The sequence below is a fragment of the Tachypleus tridentatus genome, chromosome 4 (genome assembly GCF_004210375.1).
Source record: "Tachypleus tridentatus isolate NWPU-2018 chromosome 4, ASM421037v1, whole genome shotgun sequence".
In the NCBI taxonomy this organism is placed as follows: Eukaryota; Metazoa; Arthropoda; class Merostomata; order Xiphosura; family Limulidae; genus Tachypleus; species Tachypleus tridentatus.
This window is the reverse complement of record NC_134828.1, coordinates 88252610-88271165: the sequence shown is the minus strand read 5'-3', so window position 1 is coordinate 88271165 and position 18556 is coordinate 88252610. Positions and strand designations below refer to the sequence as shown.

At 32.3% G+C, this 18556-nt stretch overlaps 1 protein-coding gene across 3 annotated transcripts in view; it reads right to left on the bottom strand.

Moving 5' to 3' along the window:
• LOC143249647 (PAS domain-containing serine/threonine-protein kinase-like) overlaps positions 1-18556 on the bottom strand; it is a 93005-nt gene that overhangs the window by 29985 nt on the left and 44464 nt on the right. For all 3 annotated transcript variants that reach the window (XM_076499894.1, XM_076499895.1, XM_076499893.1), the window contains exons 6-11: positions 13745-13888; positions 13171-13288; positions 5669-5823; positions 2280-2449; positions 979-1751; positions 146-330 (exon numbers count right to left, since the gene is read on the bottom strand). In XM_076499894.1, coding sequence (XP_076356009.1) covers positions 146-330; positions 979-1751; positions 2280-2449; positions 5669-5823; positions 13171-13288; positions 13745-13888 — 1545 coding nt within the window. The remainder of the gene's footprint in view (positions 1-145; positions 331-978; positions 1752-2279; positions 2450-5668; positions 5824-13170; positions 13289-13744; positions 13889-18556) is intronic.

Here is an 18556-nt window from a genome sequence, read left to right as displayed (position 1 = left end):
AAACAAACCAGAGAAGGTTGTAATTGTTGCATATGCAGGTTATAAAACAGCACTGTTAAAACTTCAGAAAATAACAAAAAATAGGAACCTTCATCTCTAATTATTTTAACCTAGTTTTCTCAAATATTAATATTAAATTATGTACCTGTTGAAGAGATTGAGTTGAGGCATCAAGACCTAAACCAAGTGTACTGTTAAAACTAGATGCCAGATTAAATGAATGGAACTGTCTTCCTCCCTCTCCAACCTCTTCAGGATCACGGGACACCCACAAACAGTACAAGATTTGACCATCATCTAAGTCTACCTTCTTAATCTGGTAAACAATTGCTGAAATAGTTGTATTTAGTGGCTTAAAACATTTAAATATATCTTAAAATGCATTTACTAGATACATTTATTGCATATAATAAAGTAAAAATATATTTATGATTATAAACCATGAATATTTAAAAGCTAATATATAATGTGTCTGGAAATTATATGACATACAATAAACTTAAACCACAACAAAATCATAACACTTATGAACTTGCAGTTTGTGGTGGATTAAAAGCAAATTTATGCATCTTTTTTTTGTCATAAAGTTCTCTATTCTAGTGTAAAAACGATAAAGGAGCTTATGGAAAAGAACCATCAGTTAAGAATTCTGTAAAGAACTGGTATCAACATTTTCAATCATCAAACAACATGTTACACAAGAAAAGAACCGTAATAGGATGATCCTCCAAAATCTTACATTTATGTGTTAAAAAAAAGGTTTCACAACTAAACTTTTAAGAAATGACCTTTCATTTTAGAATTTGTAATACAACCAGAAAATTAAATTTCAAACCTGCACAATCCTATAATGAATTGTAGCATTCTTTGGATTATGACAGGTTAAGCATATCATCTAAAAATCAATGTGAAATGTGTTTTTAGGTATTTTATTTAATGCCTGTGATATAAAAAGAAGATATACAAACATTAATTTACCTAAGTCTGATCCATCTCGATGCCTTCCAATGCCAAAATAGTTACCTTCTGGAATGCTAAGAACAGTTTCATTACTAAACTGATAAGATAAAACTTCTTTAGCAAGTTGTTCAAATGGCAATGCAGCATTTCCTTTGGTGGACACTGCATCAGTATTAGTGTGTACAAAGTCTGTGGGTGCACTTTCTGTGGAGCTGTGAATAGTACTTGCTGTTGTTGTGGATGTAGAATGAAAGCTCTCTGACTGTTTAATCTGACAGTCATCAAATTCTGTAACCCAACCATTAACAGAACTTTCAGGTTTTGTGGAGGAACCTTTGTCAATATCTACACTATTGAACCCAAATGCATCTTGTCTGTTTTCTGTACATATATTTGCAGATTTTGTGTTTTCACTGCTTCCAGTGCTTTGAGAATTATCCCTTGTGACCACTAATCCTACAATTTGTTTATCTGGTATATCTTCATTACAGTCTAAGTTTGTTATTGGTAAAGACTTAGTGGATTTGCAGGGTTGTTTCTTATCATCTACATAATTCATACTCACAGGGGCTGACAAACAATGATTACTATCCTCTAGAAATATTGAAGGTTTTCCATTAAAAGAATGAACATCAGTAGATCTTGATGAAGTTACTGACTCAGTCACTGAAGATTCTGGAGATAAAACAGGGGTGGATGTGGGCTTTGGTCTACTTAATGCTAGTCCTTGAACAGAACCAACAATATCTTCAAGCATTAGATCTATCTGTTTTCCAACAGGATTTGTTGGTCTGAAATAGAAATATTCTGGATCATAGGTTAATCACAGAACCATGATCACATACACAGCTAATCACTGACAATATAAATATGTTTATAATTAAAGATGATCAATATTAGAATTCTTTACTTATAATACTTTTCTTCGCATACACACTTAAGTATTACATATTTTTGAAAATAAGATTTGTAATAATCTAACTATTTGCATTTGTAAATACAACAGATACAATGTTTTTCCTGTTTCATCCTAAATTTAAATATACTTTTGCATCATTTTTGTGCTGTTTAATTTCCAAAAGAAGCCTGGAAAATAATACAAACATAGCAGCTTTTAAAATTTAAAAACTGATTTTATGACCATACATTTGAAATTCATACAATGAAAGTAAACACTAGCATTTTGAAAAACAGTGAAACGTCATGTGGTAAGCAGGGACTTGTTATTGAGAAAAAATGGTTGACATTATTTCTTTGGTTCTTCTAACATAGTCTTAATTGACATATCACAAACACAAAAATTTGTCTAAGAAAGTAACCTTGGAGGATCAGTAACAATTGACTCTGCTGTTGTACGACCATCTGATGGACAAACCACATGTGAATCATCATCATCTTCATCGTCATCATCTAATGGAGGAAGAGGCATCGAGTCTGTGTCCAGAAACTCAAGATCATCATAAAAACTTGGAATTAAATTTGATATATTCTAAAAAAAAAAAAAAATCTTTTATCTGTAGGCAAGTTTTAGAAATTCTGTTGTTACAGTCACACTTACTATGAAACATTAAGAACAAAACTTTCTTTGGATCATCTATAAAAGTATATTTTTCTATGTAACTCTATTATGAATAGCTAAAACACTTTGAAGAAGCTGATATTTAGTATATTGTAATGAAAATAAACAGAAAGTGTGTAATACAACTTCCATTCTTCACTATTATGTCAATTTTTAAACAAATATCATCTTTAACATACCTACATAATGTACTACCATACTTTACAGACTCAACAAAACTACACCTTAAAATCTTTTATCTTTTCCACATTGTACACTGTATACCTAGAAGTACTCGAACACCACACCTCCAGCTATAAATGGGATCATCCACACATACATTTGCATGAGAATTCCACTGTGTATTTCTAGATAGGGTTAAATGAAGGTCATCAGTTTCCACAGATAGCCAACTGAAATCAAGATCACATGACAGCTCAAATAACTTCAAACTAGAATGGGTATTCGGAGTTATATTGGTGACCTAGTAGTTTAAAATATGCTGCCTACCCATAACCTAACCCACTGTGAGTACTGAACCTGTTAATGTGGAATATTAAGTCATCCACCTGAAATTCACCATTCCTTAATTCACATATTGTGAAAAAAACAACACATGTTCAGTATTAACTCCATCATTCAGGTTTTAACTATGATTCACAGGGGTAAGGTAGCCCTATGCTGCTAAGAACATAGCCCATAAACTGCTTATCACAGTCACAAATACAAGTAGATGTCTCTCACAGTGTCTTGAGCACTGAAATTTGGGAGGATCATGTGGAACTATGAATCCTACTACAAAACTGTTTTAGCTGGAGAGATCTGAATTCTGAGGATAACATGGATAATTCTTTAGATATGACCATATCTTAACCACATATAGGAGTTGGAGTAGATCATAATATCGGTACAAAAGTTTGTGATTGACTTGAATTGGTAATGAAGAAAACTATTATAAATGTATAATGTTTTGACAAGATTATGTCCTCATGAAGTACAAGTAGTTTACATATACATAAATACAGGAATGTATATAAAGAGTATGGTTAAAAAAAAAAAGAGGGAGAGAGACCACATGACTGGAACTTGCTTAACAGCTAAGTAAAAGTATCTTGTTACCCTGAGGTGTTGATTTAGGGTTGAACTGTTTTGTTCAATTAAGACAGCTTCCTTTATTTTGTATTTGTTGATGTTTGGTTACCTGTTTAAAATTACAGTGTTTTATATAGACTGATTTTTAAGTTCCAATTGTGGTAAACATGGGAGGGTTATTTTAATATGTCTCAGTAAATCTGGTTTCTCCTATATAGAATTCTGAACAGTAATTGCACATTATTATGTAAAAGATGTTAGTATTGTATAATTGTATACAAGTTTTACTTGGTAATAATTTTAGTTAAGAGCCAAGTTAAGTTAATTTGAAGTCAACAGGAATTTTATGTTTAAAGGCAAGTTTTCTCCATTAATTATTACTGAACTGATTTCAGGGATGATTGGTAAAGTGCAGTGTAATACTGTGTTGTTGTTGTTTGGTTTATTAATGTTAATTTTGTGAGTTGAGTTTTAAGAATTTTCTTCTAGTAGTTGTGTGGAAATTTGGTATGAATGAAAGAATACATTATTGAGTTGACTTCTTCATACATGTAGTCAGTTAAGCAAAATGCTGGAGCTGTGTTTATAAGGTTGTTTAGTATAATGATGTTTTTGACTGGATCAATGAGTGGAATTCTAGGGGATATAGACAGTGTAATTTTTTGGTGAATTTTGATTTTGAACCACGTATCAAATGTAAACAAAGAAACAAACATCAACAAATATCAAATAGAGGAAGCTACCTTAACTGAACAAAACAGTCCTATTTTAAACAAACCTTGGAACACAAAGATACCTTTGCTAATCTGTTAAGTAATCTCAGGTAATGTAACCTCTTTGTTTGTTTGTGTGTGTGTGTGTGTGTGTGTGTGTGTGTGTGTGTATGTTCAATATATATTCTTGTATTTATATAAACTACACAGTGTTCAGAAATTCACTGTGCACTTATATATTTATTAACAGACAAAACTGCACAGTGACTTTCTGAACACCCTGTACTTGTACCACATGAGGAAATAATATTGTTAAAGCATTGTCACATTTATAATAAAATTTTCTTCAATACCCCAATAACCATTCAAACCATTTACAAAGTTTTATTTTCTGAAAAGTGGGTTCCTCATCAAATTTAAAAAAGTGTGGCTATATTTTATCTGGTTTAAAATCATTCTATTTGTAATAGATCAAGATGACACGAATGTCCTGTTATGTTGTGGCATTCTGGATAATAATTCACTGATTACCTGATGTAAATACCTTGAGAAAGATTATACCACTTACCAAAATATACACTATCCAGCAACAACAGCCTAAGACAAATAACATACAGTATCTACCTTAACTTACAGCCCTGATCTAGACCCAAATGTATCATTTTTTGAATATTTCAGATTGTCTGCCCAAGGCTAAATGTTAAATCATCTTTTAATGGTTTTATCCACTTGCTTTCAAAGCAAAAAGCAACACAACTGGCTATCTGTGCTATGCCCACCATGAGTACTAGAACTCAAGTTTTAGTGGTTTGAGCTTTCAGACTTACTGTTGAGTTACAGGGAACCATGTTTTTCCATAATAAACATTTTATTTAACTTTCGATTGATACATATAACATCATTTTAACATCTCTTCCTGATTGTAAATTGTAACACCTTCAGACCTTAAAGTCTATATCACTGTAGCTTCATTTTTCCCATACCACAAAGTTCACTACCATTACTTTTCCCAAAGTTTAGAATATGTTATTTTCAAGTTGAATATTCATGTATAAAATCTCTCCCACAGTACATATTACATTAACACTACTTCTCTTAAACAACAACATACTAAACCCTATCTATTTATCCTACTCTATACATTAAACTGCCTACATTTCTTTAGCATTACATAATGACTTAACTATTTTGCATCACATTTATCTCTACCAAATTTCCAGTTTTTACTTTTTTCAGATTATTCATGTAGTACTCAACACATTCCTACACTGTGCATTGAACTGTCTTTACCACAATATTTTTCATTACATACTCTTAGAAAAGCTATATATTATACTGCATTTACCTTTCCCATAAGCTGACTCTGACTGTAGCCAAACAACATCAGTGAAAAATTTGCATTACAGCTGTGAATGGTGCCATCAGGAAAAACAGTGATCATACCACTAATGTTGGCAAATACCCAAACAGTAGCCAGAAACTGAATTTCAGAATGATTCTCTGTAAGGAGAAAACCTAGATGTGTCAAATGCCCTCAGATATTTTATATACAAATTACCAAATTAAGCAGTATTACGAACATCAAATTCTGAATATCTGACATACAAGAAAATTCTTAGTAGTTTAAAATGCAATTATTTTTTTCAAAAACAGCATAAAGTTTAGTATGTTATACTTATAAACTATTCAAGTAAATGACTTGTGTTTAAGATATTAATTTAATAAACCAAAATATCAAAAGTTACCAATATAGAAATTAATATATTTAAATTTGCAGTCTTATATTTCAACCTTAATTACATTATCATATACCAAAATAATTTTCCAAAAATTAATGGATTTACTTTAAAATCACAGAAGTTACTGCAGTTGAGAATAGTTCTTTAAAAGTCACAATTCACATGCTTTTTTTTAATTCACAGAAGCTTTTGTGCAAAGCTGGAATACAAAGTGATTACTTTAAAATAACCTGTTATTTAAATGGAGTTAATTATTTAGAATCTGTAGTATTTACATTCAAATCACAAAAATTATCCAGTTAAAGCTAACTCTTCAAAACCTATAGTGTTTATTTGAAAGTCACAGAAGACAGAATCTGCAGTGCTTAAAATCACATAATTAGTGTAGTCAAGTTAACTCTAAGAATAGATAATTTACATTACATCATAAAAATTACTATTATTTAAAGTTATTTAGTTATAATCTATATTATTTGTTTTAAAATCACACAAGTTACTGTACACAGATTAGACAGTTAAACAACAGATTTTAACAAAAAAAAAAAATGTTATTGAATGAAAGACACCAAAAAAGTATTTGAAAAAACATTAGCAACTTTTAAGTTTTCCCATAAAAACAGAATAACATGCACCATGAAAAACAAAAATTGTAATCAAGACATTGTACTTGATTGTGAGGTATGCAAATTTAAATAGATATTCAGGTTTCATTGTTCTTTAAATTTCTACTGAAATATGTTTCCAATTCATTTTTCAAACTAAACTCTATTTAATACGTGTAATATTCTTGAAAAATAGAAAAAAGTGTAATGGATGGAATATTAGTGAAATGTAATAAATGTGTCTGGAAAGGTTTAAGATATAAAAACTGTTTTATATGCCTATCAAAACACAATTTCATTCAAACTGTGTTGTTAAAGCATAAAACTTTACATACACATTGCTTACTTTGTCCAAAAGTTACAAGTGGGAACTTCTAGATATATGTTATAAGATGTTTTTGATTGTCATTCAGAATATACTGACTTGTATGAAATTTTTATTACATGAATACCACGAAAGATATAATTTTCCTACACTGACAATGTATTTCTGATAGGTACTTATCTTTCTTACATAAATAATGCTTCTTTAGTGCTGCCCTCTATATGCAAAATTATTTATGAATGTCACAAACCTTTTTCTGCACTCCATTTATTGACTAATTCCAATCCATCTCTCATGCAAATCATCACGCAACAATCCCCCATCAATAAAAGTGCAACATGCTCTCATTATGCACATGAATCCCTCTATTCAATTCTACTTAACTATCATTGAGTTTTGGTATAAAATGGAAGCACCAGTTTACAGTAGGGAGGAAGAGAGTAAAGTGTGAGAAAAGATAAGTATCTATTGGAAATACACTTTCAGTATAGGAAAATGATAAACTGTGATATGGTATACTACCTTCACTCACTGAATAGATGAAGGGAAAGAAAGAAGCATCCTTTGAATACATTTAAAGATCACTCCCTAAAATAAGATAGTCAGATTTTAAGATATGATGAGAGAAGCCACACCATATCTAAACAAGAAAGATGCTGCATATATGGGTGGAAAACAGATGAGCACATCCAAGTGGGAGAGAACTATGGCCAGAAAGTGATCCAAAACATGCAAAGTTTATAAACTTCTATCCATGAAATTATAAAAGTAGGTAAAAAGGAAAAGATGTGCTCCAAGTTGTCAAGTGACTATGGCAGGACAGACTGAACATGGCAAGTCAAATACATCCAAAACCATCCTGCTGGAAAACAACATCCATCTAGGGGGTAGGATGAGAGTATTACTGGTGACAAGTCAACTACAATCCAAAACCCAGCTATCTGATGGAGGTAGGAAAAAGTATGATACCATTTTCATTTCAAGTTCTTGAAACCAGAGGGAATCTAGTGCCCCCAACTCATAAACAGTATCAAAATGTCTACACAATGGAAACCCTTTCAAACTTGAAATTGACCATAATCACCCCAAGTGCATAAACATCCATGATACAAGAAACATTGAAGGATAGAAGAAAGGCAAGAACCATAAAAATCCACGATTACTTCCATCTTGACTCACAACAGTGATGAAGTATAAATGAGGGAAAAATATAAGCATCTGTAATACATGTGTGAAGACTTATGTTAATTGATTCAACTCTAAATCGAAAACCTAGCCACTAGGAACTGACATACACATAGTAGTAGAATGAGGAATTCTAACTAAAGGAGTGAACTGCAATTTTAATGTCTCACTCTCATTTGTTTCTATGTTTCTACTATAGGATATCTTATCATCTACACCAGCAAAACACCACTTTACTCTCAATTGAATGGTTTTATAATCATTTCTACATTTTGTTTGAATTTCATTAATCCATTCAGGAGGATGTCACCACAGTCCACCACCCCAGCAGATTGAAACTGGAAAGTGGTAAGGACAATTAAACTCCACTAGACGAAAAGGGTGTTAAAACATTGTGGAGAGTACAGAGGAACATCAATATCTAAGAGAGTACAATGAGTAACCAAGAAACCCTATTTTTTAAAAGCAGATCATACCAATTTATTCAGTACAAGATATGGCAGGGATGGGCAGCTATCCCATTTTGTTTTACCTGCATAGTCCATAGGTGGGTACGGTCCAGTAAGAGCAAACTTATAAAGCAATTCTGTCATAAGGATAAATCTATAAGTGACCTTGTGCACACCCCATCTCTACAATGCGAGTTGCATGGCCATAGAATTATAAGATGCAAGTCAAAATGGCTTGTCGCTGCAAATTTGAACAGTTAAAAAATACCTGGTCAGAATCCAAACAATGTGTAATACTAATAAAAATGGAAAAAGACACCAGAAAAGAATAATGAAATATAACTTACCCAGTCAAAGTCCCACTAAAACCTTAAGAATGGCTACAGGCAGAAGACTATCCCAAAGAGTAAGAAACCATGATGTTATGCTAATAGTGACAAACATATTAAGAGCAATTCATATTCCCAACTGAAGAATTTCCTCCCATGGATGATGAAAATGAGACCTCAGAGAAAAGGTAAGCATTTGATGGGAAGACACTTTGAACAAGGTATGGAAGAAAGATAATAAAGAGAAATAAACCAATAGTATCAAAATCCAAACCCAGTTGGTGAAGGTGGAAAGAGAAAGATCATTAATAGAGGATGGGTGCCAATGAATAGAAGCAGGAACAAGCACCATAGAAGAAAGTTGTTCTAGCAATATATCAGCAAAGAGTACACAGGACACAGAAGTCTACAGATCAGGCCTAGAATAAAGGTGGGAAATGGAAGGAAGGAAAATTGGCAAAAAGGATGAGCTACCTTCCCTAGCTGCTGAAGTTTTGCAGAAGAAACAATGATTTGGATAAAGTAGAATGTCTCAAATGATAGAGAGTACTTGAAACAACGATGACAAATATATCAGACCTCTGATGTCCATAGGCTAAGAGGAAAAGGAAATAAGTCTTAAAGAAAAGGTGAAACAAAGAGCATGTGAAAATTATTTTGAATGGAGGCAAAGTGGGACAGTGAAGGAACACCTTAACATCCCAGTACAGAAGAGCAGCCAAACATAATGGATGATAAATCCAAAACATACACATCAACAGGGAAGATTTAGGAGAAGTAAATACCCTACTACAGTATCAATAAAAACAAAATCACAGAGACAGAAAACCTCAACTGAAAACCCAATAAGAAAATCCACAATATAAGAAACAGAGAGTAAAATAAGTGAAAATAATCTTGATCAAGGGTCCAATGTTGAAAAACCATCCATTTATGTTGATAAATATCCTTTGAGGAAGGATGAATGGAATAAGCCAGAAATTAAATTACTTGTTCGGACAAGTGAGATCTCCTTTCCAAAGATCAGATAAACCAGGCATTGAAATGGAGGACAGGAAAGGGGTCGGGTGAAGCACTGCCAAACGAGGTTAATAAAAAAGAAGGAAACTGAGAGGTAACAGAGGAGTGAGGTGAAAATGGAGAAGCTGCAGAAACCACAACTGAGCCAGTTATTAAGATGTCAAAAGGACTTCATGTGGAGTGGTATTGATGATTAAAATCACCCAGTGAAGAAACCAATTTCAATTGGAATAATAAATATAGAAGCATTTGTTGGTCAAATCCTGATTGAAAGAATCAACAGCCAAAGCAAAAGGATAAGGTACTGGAGACTAAAACAGAGGTAATTTGTGGTTGAAAAACATTACAAAAGTATATATGTGAGGAGTACCTCACTAGAAAACAAGAGGATCAAAAGTCTACTACATTGGATAGCTTTTGTCTAAATGAGACAGCTGATCTTCAACAAGATTGAAAGCACCCAGAACATAGTATGCAATGATGTGAATATCTTGTGTGTGGGCCCAAAAAAAGATCCAACATATGAATACAGAACAATTGGGAATGGCTTCCACACTTGCAACGGAGATAAGCAACCAGTATAGGATTTTTAGTATAGATCAATACCACAAGATTTCTGGCCAGATGGAAAAAAGGAACCAAAACCCAATATACAGCAAGAAACTCCAGGATGTTGATATGATAAGACCTCTCAGCTTCAGACCAATACCCCAAAGCTTCCTGTTGAACAACCCCTGCCCCCATTCCATCAGGAATGTATCTGTGAAAATGCATAAAGCTGGACAAAGATTAGGAAGCAGGATACCTACCAACATGCATGTCTTGTCCAGTCACCATTGCAGATTGTTGACTAGGGTAGAAGGAAGGTTACTAAGAGCCTGCAAAGCATCCCATGCAAGATTCTACTAGTCATGAAGAGCAAGCAACTTAAGAAGATAAGGAATGCCATGGAATATCTCATCCCCAATAGCTATAGAACTGTAACAGATGAAGCAGTATGAGTATGGAGAACTGAAAGCTCCATAAAATGAAGAGGAGAAGGTTGGGCTTGACATGAGATGAGTGATGAAATAAACACCCAAGTGGAAAAGGTATTGGATATGTTGAAGGAATGACTTAACCAATTTGATGAATCAGCCCACTCAAGTTACCTCCAGGAGCAGCTGATAAATGTGATACGTGGACTCTTGTCAAGAATGAGCTAACAGTAACCATTCATCCATGAAATGATGAAAGCCCAATCAAAAAGCAAGTAGGTGATGAGTAAATACTCTAACCATCCAAGAAAAAACATACAGGGCCAAAGCAAGCCTAAATGGCAGTGTGCAAAACTGAAAAACCATCCAGTGATGAAAACGAAATATGTGGCCATGACTGAAAAAATATAGGGATATGCATGTAAACATTTATGACATAAATCTTAGTCATCCACAAGCCTGGAGAAGAAGCTCACCTAAGGGTGAGAAACAATTCCAGGATAAAACAGGGTAGACTCAGAAATTGATTGAGGCAGGACAAATCTGTTACAGGCCACCAGCTTCCAGTTTTCTTGGGGACAACAAACAGCTTGGAAAAAGATGATGAACAGATTTGATGGCCTGTTGAAACAAAAGATCTTGTACTGCTTCTGACAGACACTGGCAGATGATAGGATCCTGAAACACAGGGAAGAAAATGTGTACCCCAGACACAAGAGAGGGGGGAAATGAAACTGGAGAACAAGTCCCTCTGAAAAAAACTGAATGACTTATGGTCTCTGATAAAAGATCACCAAAGGGGAACAAATTCACATAATCAAACTCCCTATAGACCAGAACCAACAGAGCAGTCACCAGTACTATTGGTATCATGCCTAACTAAACTAAATAAAATGACAAGATGAAAAACCCCTCGAGGAAGGAACAAATAAAGGCTAGAAAGGACTAGAATGGGAAACAGGAATGAGAGACTGTCATGGTTCACACCAAGACAAACAATTTGCCAGAGAGGAAAGGGTAGAGTGTTGATGCACAGACTCTACATGCGATTCCAAAGTCTCAGGTATATGTTCAAAAACATACCACCAAAGAAGAGAGGCCATACATAAATCCCTTTGATAAATAGGTGGCAAACTAATTTTGGACAAGGCCACAATGCAACCCAGAAGATCTCAGCAACTGAAAAACCATGTGTAAAACAAGAACCAAAGATGACAAACATGTCAACATGAAGGTAATAAGAGAGAAGCTGTTCCTTGATCTCAGTGTTTTGCCTCAGAAAGAAGATAGATGGGAGGTAAATACCACAGAAGAGAAGTAAGGACAACACAATTGTGTGAAAACTGGGCAGGAGTTAACACACAGGATAATCAGGAAGAGCCCCACACATAGGTAAAATAGACCTCAACTGTTGAGAGTCGAGAAACAGACAATGAGCTTGATGATAAGTCAAAATAAATTGATCCACAGCTCATGAAGGGTGAAGTATCCTGGCACCCTCAACTAATTGTAAAGCAAATTGCTTAGCATGAAACCTAATATCCAGAGAAGGTGAGAAAAATAAATATGGAGAGAAGAACTGTCATGCAATAAAGAAGAACAGTGATTATGGGAAATTGTGGAAATAAATAAAACAGCACATACTTCAGAAATTGTTTCTAAAAATGCCATAATTGGGGTTAGTTGATTTTTCAGGTTGGGCATGGGAAGAAACAGCAAAATTCAGTGTTGGAAAAAAGCTATCAAAATCTTAATCAGCCCAAACAGGTAAACAAGCTCCACACTATTTAATAAAAGTTTAAAGCTGCTTGTCAATTTTAGTGGCATTTTCAAAATCCTCAGCTACAAATCATATATGAGCTCTACAAAAATTCAGAATATGAATTAAACCAAAAAACAATGATAAATAACCATTTAATGTAAAGCTTCTTTTTAACAAAAGATTTTGTACTCAGTAAAGCAAACACTGCACCATTCTGTTAGGTAGTAACACAATGCAAGTTTTACATGACCATGTAGTTTTGCAATAAGAAACCATATTTGATTTTTGATTCTCACTCTATTTGGCAGAAACTCAAATGTCCAAGTTTACTGCTATTAACTGTGATATCCTTGCCTAATTATTTCATGAAAATTTGTGTTTTCCTTAAAAACCACACAAGTTGTTATATCCATGGTTATTTCATGAGTTAATTATATTTTTACAACTATGTTATAATACCTGAAGTTAATTCTTCTGATTGTATGGTGTCTATATTCAACAGTGGCTCAATAAGGATACTTAATGGGAATGTAGCGCCATCTCGAGTACGACCTGTTGCTTGTTGTTTTCGTATGTCCTATGAATACAACAAATTTTCAGAAACTATACTTAGTTTACCTGAGCATTTAGTTTCAAGCAATGTAGTAACGTGATACTTCATTATAATGTTGATGAAATGTTAAACTTACAGCAATAGTTAAACATGCTAAATAAAAATCTAAAGAACAAATAGAAGAGCTTTCTGTAAATAAATACAAGTGAATTACTGAAGAATACATTTGTTTTTACTTGTTTTAGCAACACTAATTATAGCTATCCCTGCTTTAAGTAAAACCTATTTAACTTTTAAGTTTCTTCTGGATATTTAACATTTTTACTATAAAATGCTGAATATTATTTATCACAAAAGCACAAACAAATTGGCTATTTGATATGAAGATTAATATAAAGGAAAGAAACAAAAAATTATGAGTAGAATATAATCAATACAAGCTATATCTTAATTAACTTTCAATACAAATAAAATTCATACCTTTGGTATTTTTTTCCCACAACTATCAATAGGTGGCAGCACTATAGAGGGTATAATATCTCTAATATTATGGTGTTTTGCATCAGCAGGGTTTAAATAACCACACAGGGTTGCAAAATTGTAGTCACAGTTTGTAATCACACCCTAAAAAGTCAAGAATGTTAAAAGATTGTATATTCATGAACAGGTATTAATAGTTTTTCTAGTTCTTAAGTAAATAGGCAAATAAATACGTCTTTAGCCAAAAACAAAAGTTATATCACTTGCCTGTTTTTACACCATCTAAATTATTTTTCATTCTATTTACTTTAGTTATTATACAGGAGCCAAATGCATATTGAATGTTTAATATTTACAAATTTTCATTGAATTAATTGTTCCTTAAATTTATTAATGTACTAAAGTAGTAAAAAAAAGGAAACAGACAAAACACAAATATAAATGTTTTTTTAACTTTTAAGCTAATCTCTCCAGTTTGATGATCATAGTTACTCACTATTTCCCACCACTGCAATTTCCACACTAACTAGTTTCTTTGAACGATGCAAAGTAAACCTTAAAACATATATCTTGATAAACTTTCCACAGACCTTCCATTACCAATGAATATAAAACTTCCAAGGCTTCATTTAAGTAAACCAAGGGCATAAAACTCATTGCAACTGTATCAGAAAACTTAAAACATATGAGGCAACTATGAATCTAATATTTTCTGCCACCCTTCTCATGAAAACAGTCATAATTTTAAGGCAAGGCTGGAATTTGGAATTTTTTACATTATCAACCCTTTCAACTTAACCTTTTTCTTTATAATCTCATTTGTGGTATCAAAAAACATGAATGGCTTCATCACAATATTTTTTGGACAGTTGTGTTTTCTTTCACAACCACAGAATCCTATTTTGTGCATAAGTGTATTGCTCCAAATTTGTAGATAAAATTTTGAAGCTTGTTTTTACTGTCCTTAAAAATCTCTGTATAAGCCATCTCCATTATCACAAAGAATATTCAAGGCTTTCTCTTTTGCAGTGTTGTATACTTTGGATCTCCCTAATTTAAAATTCACACAATAAAATCAAAAGTGTCTTCTACAATCAGCTAACAGATGACACTTTCAACCAACACAGGATAGATGCGAGCCAAACTTACGCATCTCTCTTGAAAATATCCAAATAGTTAATCGATTCAACTTTCAATGGGGTGAAGCACTGGGCAAGATAACACATTTATTTTCTTACTAGAAAATCAAAGTTTAAATCTCAATTCCTACTATTACAAACAGTCCTGATCAGGATTCTCTTAAAGAAAGCAGAATACCAACAGCAAAAATGTTGTGTAAAAATAACTTATAATTAGTGACTAAATGAAAAAGAAAATGAGTAACTATTTGCAGTTAGACTTAGGTAGATAACTACAATAAGGAGAGATACGTTAAACTAGCATTCAACATGTAAATGGATCTTCTGTGTGTGTATGGTTCTTATCTAGATACAGGTAAACAATATAATTTAGATTATATGTACAGGAATAATGTTACAAAAAAAACATTATATTTTCACACATTGGATAGAAAGTTGGTAAGAACGTTAAGCTCACAGCACCTGTGCTAGTCCATGATCATGAGTTCAAACAAATTTATAAGATGAATCAATGGTAATTTCAAGACAGATTTACAATACTTTGTTCAAACAATAAATTGTCTAATGAGCTATCTTGATTGTAATAATTTCAACTTATATTTTAGTAAATTAAAATATTGGTTTTGTTTTTGTTATTCTACATCATTATTTCTAAATGTGGTTAACATTATGTAAATCTGCTCGTATTACAGTACTATAGTGTGACAGATGAGTTAACAGGCTGCTCAAAAATAAGGTATTCATCCTTCTTACAGTCAAATTAAAACTAACATATCCAAAAGTTTTTTTGCAATTACCTTTAACTGAAAACTATTGGATAAGGGTGTCTATATTAGTAAAATCAGTTGACTAAATCTATGCTGCCTTATAAATAATGGTTAAACACTTGATAAAAGTTAATAAAAAATAAACTACACAATTTACATCTGCTTTATCCACAAAATCAAACTTATGTAACTGTATTAAATTTGTCAAATTTTTCTGGTGTTTGATTACAGTTTCTTCATTAAGTGTAAATATTTTACCTTCATTAATGTATCTAGTAATTTTTAAACATCCAGTAAAAAAAATGGTTTATGATACTAAAGATACCCTGCTGGACAAATAGACCAAATACATTTTTGTTCTTAACTACTGCATTGTAGACTAACAATGATATAATACATATATAGGGCTCAAGGAATAACCTCACAAAGGTTTGTTTGGTTTGTTTTGACTTTTGCACAAAGCTACTCAAGGGCTATCTGCAATAGCCATCCCTAATTTAGCAGTGTAAGACTAGAAGGAAGGAACATAGTCATCACCACCCACTGCCAACTCTTGGACTAATCTTTTACCAACGAATAGTGGGACTGACCATCACATTATAACACCCCCACAGCTGAAAGGACGAGCATATTTGGTGTGACTGATTTGAACCCATGACTCTCAAATTACGAGTCGAGTACCTTAACCCACCTGGCCATGCCAGGCCCCTCACAAAGGATTTTGAAACATTGGTTAAAAGTATAGTTCACATAAAGATATTCTATCCATTATCTCCTGTTAAGAAAATCCTTCCACATTCAACACACTGTCTTTTAATTTATGTTCATATATCTACTTAGAAATCCAGTATTTGAAAATAGATACCTTAGCAAAGTAGAGTTAGATTTCAAAAATACAATAACACAACTTTTATTGTAGGTTAAAAGTGTTCTACTGAGATCAGTAATCACTGCACATTTTTTTTATACCATTCTTTTGCAGTGGGTAATTATAAGTAAACATTCTGTTAGAAAATTTATAATAGTGTAATACTTTTATTTCAATGATACATCAGCTCAATAGTATTCCACAGCACATAGCTTGCTTCCTGCCTGTGTGTCACAGAGTTGCAGGTTCATGATACACAATTTGTCCAAATCAAATAATTTCATATGCAATAATGAAGCATCTAGACCCTGCAGAATCAGAAATCAGTAGGATCTCTCCTTTAAATAGTCATATGAAACACCTATAACATGACTCGGCATTCAGCATACACTAGTGTAGTGGTAGTGTGTTGTGTTTTTTTTTTTATAAGTGTTTAAGTTAAATCTTATATGAATAAATCTACATACTAATAAAGTTCTTGCTATGTATATTTTATAATCTTGATATTAGAAAAATGTATAGTACAAACATTATAGAAAATATCAAAAATTCTTCTAAACAAAACAATCTTTCCAATAGGCATCATAAACCATGTTATTTGTGGCTAAAACAGTTAAATGAGAACACTGCTGAGCAATGATTTCTTTATTACCATATTATTTTGCTAGTGGTTTAATCTGAAATAAATAGCATAAATGATGTAATTATGGTTATTAACACGTTTAAATGAGTTGCATCTTTAAACCTGAATGTAACTTCAAAAATTTTTCAGGTTTAAAAATCGAATGCCTATATTTAAAAGCCAAACATTTTTTTTATAACTTTTCTTTAGTTTTTACTGGATGCATCACTAATTGATTACAAGTTCATAAAAAGTAATTTAAAAAGTACCTTATTCTCTGGCATTAGGAACTATACTGTCAATGATTGCAAGAAACCTACAAGCATAGGACAATTTAAAACTCTTGCAAAGGTAAGTTATTAACAGTAACTGTGCATAAAAAAAAGTCTGCTGGCCAATAAACTTCAATGTTGAATGAACTTGAATGAAGTTGAAAGAAGCATGCAGTCCACTTATTATTAATTACTTAAGTTTGTTTTATAATAAAAATATAAAGCAATACTAAAAAAAGCTGTAATTGAAAATATTTCAAATAACTACAAACAGCTATTTTAAAATTTTTAAATTTATAAAAAACACATATGTAGTTTTGATACATAGCTAACTAAAAATGGAAAAGAACTTCATAAAAATATGATTTAAAAAAATCCACACACCTGTGATATAAAAAAATGAATAAACATTTCAATTTAAACATTTAATGTTTAAATGAATAAACATTTAAAAGAAAAATATACACAACTGAAAAAAACAACCTACATTATTCGATTGGCACAAAAACATAACATCATATACATGAAATAACAATGTTATTCTGATGATTATTTCCACTGCAAATTAAGAAAGGTTGTATCCTCATTGTACCACCTGAACTATCAGTGGAAAAGATGATTGTCTGCTTTCACACAGCATGTTTTACTTTACAGGATTCTTTCCCATGAAAAACTGTATGTGACACTAGTTGAATGGAGAGTTTGGTAGGTAACTAGGGCAAACTTAAGGAACTTAACAACTCTCTTGACCAGCCTTCTTTAAGACTATGTATAGAAATTTTGATATTTCTTTTACCAAACAAGGGAATGGGCAACATACAGTATGCCCATATCCCATATTCTTTCATTCTGATGGTTAATGTTTGTCTGTCCAAACATGATATATACATTGTATTTATTTAATAAATATCTCATCTTCTTTTTACTTAAAACATATTTGCCATTAAAAGAAATTAATTGATTTGTATGCAACACTAAAATGTTTTTAAACTTAGATAGTTTATCACTAATTTTTGGATAATAAAACTGTGAGAAACAGTCCTATGTTATACAATTTAAACAAAACATACAATCTAGTAGAATAAAAGTAGGAAGGAAACAATTTCCTTTTAATATCACCAGGTATACATCTCACATTTAAGGT